Source organism: Electrona antarctica (genome assembly GCF_951216825.1).
Source record: "Electrona antarctica genome assembly, chromosome: 2".
Lineage (NCBI taxonomy): Eukaryota > Metazoa > Chordata > Actinopteri > Myctophiformes > Myctophidae > Electrona > Electrona antarctica.
Window position 1 is genome coordinate 35202310 of NC_136807.1, and position 7500 is coordinate 35209809.

General features: G+C 42.7%; 1 protein-coding gene across 4 annotated transcripts in view; it reads left to right on the forward strand.

Annotated features, from left to right (window-relative positions):
- slc26a6.2 (solute carrier family 26 member 6, tandem duplicate 2) overlaps positions 1-7500 on the forward strand; it is a 43250-nt gene that overhangs the window by 19927 nt on the left and 15823 nt on the right. For all 4 annotated transcript variants that reach the window (XM_079490485.1, XM_079490486.1, XM_079490488.1 and 1 more), the window contains exon 12: positions 5497-5592. In XM_079490485.1, coding sequence (XP_079346611.1) covers positions 5497-5592 — 96 coding nt within the window. The remainder of the gene's footprint in view (positions 1-5496; positions 5593-7500) is intronic.

Here is a 7500-nt window from a genome sequence, read left to right on the forward strand (position 1 = left end):
AAGACATTATGGATTCGGTGACTCATTTTTGAATTTGATCAAGATGCTCTATGCAGCCCTCACCTCCTCCATTTTGACTAACGGTAATAAATCATTATCATTTAGGTTGCAACGCGGTACGCGGCAGGGTTGTTGCACGAGCTCTCTTCTGTTCAATTTAATGCTTGAACCGCTTGCTATTTGTATAAGAAAGCATCTTGACATCAAAGGAATAACTATTGGGAGCGTGGAATGTAAATTATCGCTTTACGCCGATGATTTATTAATTTTTATGATGGATCCAGCCTCATCACTCCCTCCGCTTCTCTCCTTAATTAAATGTTTCGGTAAACTGTCGGGCTACTCTATCAACTGGCAAAAAAGCGCATTTATTCCTCTCACTGATAATTTGGAGCAGTCATATCTTGACTCCCTCCCGTTTAAGATCGCTACAGAACAGTTTACATACCTGGGTTTATCCATCCCAGTGAAGCCAAAGTTGCTCTTTAAATATAACTTTATTCCTCTATTAGAGAAACTTAAAACAGATATCGAACATTGGAGAACCCTGCCGCTATCAATGATAGGGCGCGTGAACGCGATCAAGATGGTTTCTCTCCCCAGGTTTATGTATTTATTTCAAAACATCCCAATCAAGCTCGCATCTAATTTCTTTAAAAACATCGACTCAATAATAATGTCTTTTATTTGGGGTTACAAATCTAACCGTATCTCAAAAAATCACCTACAGAAACCCAAACAAATGGGGGGGCTTTCCCTCCCTGTGTTTCAACACTACTACTGGGCCACCAATCTCAGAGCTTTAATTTATTGGCAAGACCAGCTCCCTCAATCATCTGCAGACACTCCTAAATGGCTCCAGTTTGAATCCCAGGCAGTGAAGGGCAGCTCTCTTTCAGCTCTCCTGTTCTCCTCAAAAGAGTTGCCAGCGCATCTATTGGAAGACAATTTCGTACTGAGAAACTCAATTAAAATCTTGAAACAAGTAAAGAAGGTACTTTCAGTTCCAAATCTCTCTGTACACTCTCCTATATGTTATAATCACAACTTCATTCCATCTCAGACAGATGCAGCCTTTGCTCTTTGGAAGGACAAGGGCCTGACCAAATTTTCAGATCTATATATAGACAATCAATTTGCATCATTTTCTGAGCTGAAAGAAGTATTCTCTCTCCCACACTCCCATTTTTTCCGCTATTTACAAGTTAGACATTTTTCTCAAAATCAATTTCATAATTTTCTAAATTTACCTCAGGATCACTGTTTACATGCGCTATTGAAACAACATCCCAACTCCAAACAACTTGTCTCAAAATTTGTCTCACTATTCTCCAAACTATCTATCCCATCAACAAACCATATAAAGGCTGCCTGGGAGGAGGATATTGGCCTGGAGCTGTCAGATGAGATATGGAGCGAGGGGTTAAGGAGGATCCATTCTGGTTCAGTCAACTCTAGATTACAACTCATCCAGTTTAAAGTCATCCATAGACTACATTACTCAAAAGTCAAAATGAACAAAATGTACTCAGCTGTTTCTGACATATGTGGTAGATGCAACATCTTCAAGGGCACTCTGGGCCACACTTTCTGGTCCTGTCCAAAGATTATCTTTTTTTGGAAAAATATTTTTGCATGGTACTCAAGAGTATACCGTATTAACATTGTTCCTGATGTTCTAGCTGCCCTCTTCGGCTGCTCTGATGCCTCCCTCGCGCTTCCATACACTACACAGCAGACGCTGATGCTCGGTACATTGGTAGCCAAACGAATTATATTGGCTGAATGGAGGACACCCATTGTGCCCTGTTTCTCTAAATGGCTCAATGAATTTATATCATTGATACATTTGGAGAGGTTGCGATGCAACGGCCAAGATAGCATAGCAACATTTGAATATATATGGGGCCCTATTACAACTCACCTTGACTCTGCTGTGTAACCGCTGGCCTGTTTGCCCTGTTGCTGTGCTCTCTTGTTGATTATGTTCTGTATGCCCTGCTGCTGTACTCTTGTTGATGTCTTATGATTGTTGTGTTCATAGCCCGTTATCTTATCACGATAGGTTTGCCACTCGTTTTATACATTGTCTAGTCTGGTGTATGTGTCATTGTTATGTATGTCCTGTATGTCATGTCTATAAAAAACCTAATAAAACTAATATAATAAAAAAAAAACTATAGAAGATGGCCTAAACTGTCTGTCGTGGCAGCGGTGGCCGAACGGATAGCGGCGCGGTCTTGATACCGGAAGGTTCCTAGTTCGAATCAGCCGTCCGACACGTTAAAATTACCACCGCTGAAGTGCCCTTGAACAAGGCATTGAACCACTACGATGAAATGTGTTCTATGAGCAGGGCCTGGCTGGAAACAAGTTCTTGAGCTTAGCCCAGATACCCTGGGTAAATATAGTAATCATTTCATTTCATTTCATTTCATTTGTCTGTGTGTCTGTCTTTCTGTGTGTCACGCTGTAACACCACCGGCCCGCCACCAGAGGGAGCAGCTGTATCACACACAAAACACACACACACACACACACAAAACATAAAAAGAAAAAACTTTAAAAAAAACACACACACGCATGCACACACACACTAAAAAAAGAACTTTAAAAAAATAAAATAATATATATATAAAAAAAGAGAACTTAAAAAAAACCTTAAAAAAGTACGTAATTTATTCTAATTGTTGTTATTGCAATTTACGAGCTGCGTTCGCTTCCCGCGTTCACGCGTCTTACTTGTTGTTACAGTACTGTAGTGTGTGTGTGGTGCAGCCATCATGTATGTTACTAGAATTTCGCCGCCCTTTGGGCGGCGAATCCTAGTTCCGTTGGCAGCGCAATGGGAAGAAGGAAATAGCGGGATTTGACAGACTCCACTCCAGTATTGTGCCCTTGACATGTAGTAACGGATGGGTATTATTATTATTTGTTGTTTTTTCACATCAAAAGAAATTAATGTAAATGAAAATAAGCAGACATGAAACTGCTGTTTACTGTTTTTGTTTGCTTACAATAAATTACTGTTTTTGGAAACCAAAAGCTGTTGAGAATGGAGCAGAACATACTGTAGTATATTTTTTGGGGGACCTTGACTGCATTATAGTAGGGCTACAATATTTTGGATTGCGGATTGCAGTGACCCCACATTGTTTGTTCGGGAACAATATTTGTAGTTCCAATGAGGGCTACATGAGCCGAAGGGAGAGAAACACTTCGCCTCTCTCCAGTCCGTGCATATGGTGCTGGTACGGATCGCATCGCTGACTGACATAAACACACCGTTACAATTCAGAGGCAGTTCAATAAGAAAACTCAACTAATAACGCTTGTGTGTGTTAATCTGCCCGATGCTGACGTTAGTATATAATGTTTAGATTGTTTTCCTGGCTGAATAACAACGGATCGCATCGCTGACTGACATAAACACTCCAATGCAGAGGCACCCCGCACGCACACACACACACAGAATCCATGCGCCTCGGTGCGTCGCAGTTGTCATGTTTCCATGACTTAAACGGGTCGCGCAATTGTCGTGTTTACATTAATGAAACTGGTGGTGCAATTGTCGTGTTTGCATGAATTAAACGGTGTATTTATGTAATCGCGCCGCTGTCCATCCAAGTCCGAATCAGTGTGTGTGTGTCTGTGTGGGACTGTGTGTGTTGTGGAAGACGGGGAACAATGTTGCCAGGGTCGTGAATTGTAAGCGAGTTGTAGTGTGTGTAAGTAGCGTGGTGAAAGGCTTTGTTTCTGGGTCTGTTTGCTTGTTTCTGGGCCTGTTTTCATAGACCTGGCAACAGTGGCCCGTGTGTGTGTGTGTGAGTGTGTAGTGTTGTGTTCGTGTTGTTCTTCTAATGTGTGTGTGTGTAGCGTGTAACTTCCGGTGTTGCAGAAACATAAAAGCTCTCGTGGGTCACGTGGTTGGCTTTGAGCAAATGGGAAAGGGGATGTAGTGTTGCCAGGTCCGCGTATTGTAAGCGAGTGGTAGTGTGTGTAAGTAGCGTGTTGAATGGCATTGTTTCTGTGCTTGTTTTCATAGACGTGGCAACAAATTAGGCGGGGGTGTCGGTGCTTGTGGCGTGTTTGTGTTTATTATTGATATTGATATTGTTTGTGAGTCTGGACGGGAGGCGGCTTTAGTGGCAGTGCGATGACAATTTTTACGCGGGTGGTGTTGAGTGGGGCCGTGCTGCGCGACATGAGGAGATAGCCATGGGTCGACGCGGAGGGTAAGTCTGTGACGTGTTAGTGTGTTTAGTGGGTTATTGCAGTGTGTGTTGCAGTGTGTCAGACACTCTTGGAGTGACGTAGTAGCTGGTGCCTTTTTTTCCTGGGTTGCGAACAGCGTTTTGGGCACACCTTTTCAATTGTATAATAGGTTGTTACAGTACTGTAGTGTGTGTGTGGTGCAGCCATCATGTATGTTATTGTTACAGTACTGTAGTGTGTGTGTGGTGTTGGCAGCCATCATGTATGTTATTGTTACAGTACTGTAGTGTGTGTGGTGCAGCCATCATGTATGTTATTGTTACAGTACTGTAGTGTGTGTGTGGTGTTGGCAGCCATCATGTATGTTATTGTTACAGTACTGTAGTGTGTGTGTGGTGTTGGCAGCCATCATGTATGTTATTGTTACAGTACTGTAGTGTGTGTGGTGCAGCCATCATGTATGTTATTGTTACAGTACTGTAGTGTGTGTGTGGTGTTGGCAGCCATCATGTATGTTATTGTTACAGTACTGTAGTGTGTGTGTGGTGCAGCCATCATGTATGTTATTGTTACAGTACTGTAGTGTGTGTGTGGTGTTGGCAGCCATCATGTATGTTATTGTTACAGTACTGTAGTGTGTGTGTGGTGTTGGCAGCCATCATGTATGTTATTGTTACAGTACTGTAGTGTGTGTGTGGTGTCGGCAGCCATCATGTATGTTATTGTTACAGTACTGTAGTGTGTGTGTGGTGTTGGCAGCCATCATGTATGTTATTGTTACAGTACTGTAGTGTGTGTGTGGTGCAGCCATCATGTATGTTATTGTTACAGTACTGTAGTGTGTGTGTGGTGCAGGCGGTGTTGGCAGCCATCATGTATGTTATTGTTACAGTACTGTAGTGTGTGTGTGGTGCAGCCATCATGTATGTTATTGTTACAGTACTGTAGTGTGTGTGTGGTGCAGGCGGTGTTGGCAGCCATCATGTATGTTATTGTTACAGTACTGTAGTGTGTGTGTGGTGTTGGCAGCCATCATCTATGTTATTGTTACAGTACTGTAGTGTGTGTGTGGTGTTGGCAGCCATCATGTATGTTATTGTTACAGTACTGTAGTGTGTGTGTGGTGTTGGCAGCCATCATCTATGTTATTGTTACAGTACTGTAGTGTGTGTGTGGTGTTGGCAGCCATCATGTATGTTATTGTTACAGTACTGTAGTGTGTGTGTGGTGCAGCCATCATGTATGTTATTGTTACAGTACTGTAGTGTGTGTGTGGTGCAGGCGGTGTTGGCAGCCATCATCTATGTGAACCTCCATGGAATGCTGAAACAGTTCATGGACATCCCTGACCTGTGGAGGCGCAACAAAGTGGACATGGTGAGTAGATTCAACTTTCAAATGTGGCCTATTTATTTTTTGTCACATGCACATGTATATCTGGCAGTGAAATGTTACATACGGTAACACATAATGGTATACTATAAGGTAATAAAAGTTATAACACGGTTATAACATTTTATTAAGTGTAGAACATCTAAATAAACGTATAAGCGTATACACAAATATTGTATGAACTCAGACTAGCATATATATACCTGTATACAGTATGGAAATGGAGTTTGGAATAGCACTTCAATGCGACAACGAGGTATATGTTGCTCATCCTTATGTGCCGTAAATGTATATTCTAGTGTATATCCTGTTTGCTCATTTACTGATTGAATGATTGATTGATTGATTGAATACTTTATTAACAGTTTGCAGATAGTGCTAAAAAGATAACACAACAAAGCCCTGAGGTCTATTGTGTGATCCTGTGTATTCATCAAGTTATATATATTTCCTATTTGTTGAAACGCACGCACGCACGCGCGCACGCACGCACGCACGCACGCACGCACGCACGCACGCACGCACGCACGCACGCACGCACGCACGCACGCAGCTCACAGTATAACACGCTCCCTTTGAGACACAAACCCACCTGCCTCTGACTGCAAGAGCCAGATCACAGTGTGTGTGAGAGAGAGAGAGAGAAGTGATGAGCAGATCGAGAATTATGACCACAGCAGCAAGAGTCCATATTCACTTATGTTCAAGTTCAAGTTCTTTATTAGTGTCCCCGGGGGGCAATTTGGTTTACAGCAAGTATGGGTAAACCAAAATGTAAGTGCACAGACACTAGTAGGCAAACCTGCTTTTGTACATGCACACTGTATGTTATTTTATAACTATACCTGTGTGTTTGGTGTGAATGCCTTGTACAAAGGACATAAACACTGCCAAGTGCGGCCAGATAGTAGGAAAACACAGAACATTGCTACTTGTCAAACACAGCAGACAACAGTCATATTATGGGTTAAGTCAACAACGCCTCCTCCAAATTGAGCGGCTTCCTATAATAGCTGAGCACTACCTTGCTAAGTGGTTGGCCTTCCTCTTGGAGAGGCCAGCCATTTGAAGGCCCCTCACAACCAACTTGTGCACATTGCCTATAGGCTACCAAAGATACAAAACTAAAGTTTACATCTGTAGCCTAGCTGTGAGATGGTCTGCTCTAGCTGATGATATTTTAGCACCTTTATAGGAAGGCTTCCTCTAAGCTGTAGTCAAAGGTACAGCCAACCTCGAACAACCTCGAACAGTACCTCCCTATGGTTTTCGTTAACAACAATGACATCAGGGAAGGGTAACTGAAATGTTAGAGAACACAGAATCATCATTACACAGGCTAAACATGGCTTGGCTTCACAGTAGAATGCTTATGATGGAGGACCTGAAACGGAAGAGATATCTTTTGATATCAAATGCACTATTCTGTCATGCCTACTTATGTAGAGTCTGCTGTATACAGGCAAAAACGAAGGGAACCCCACTGTACATGGCACCCATTTAGGATGTGGGACATGGTTTCAGCTACCTGTTCATGACCACGATGTTGTATACAGTGAGGAGCATGATTGCCTGGAAACCACATGGAGAGATTGAGTTTAGATGGTAAAACCTCGCTTTCACAGTAAAGACAACAATGCACTTTGTCTATGGTAACATTTTTGAGTGAGAAACAGAATAGTCCACAGCAGGGAGACATGCAGTCTTCCCTTGCAATCTCAGCTCAGTCTAATGTTGATGCACAGTGCACGCACGCACGCACGCACGCACGCACGCACGCACGCACGCACGCACGCACGCACGCACACACACTCCATTATCTCCATTCTACATATCAGTATGTACGGAACTGATGCTTGCACGAAAACAAATTTCACCCACTGGTTTACACTC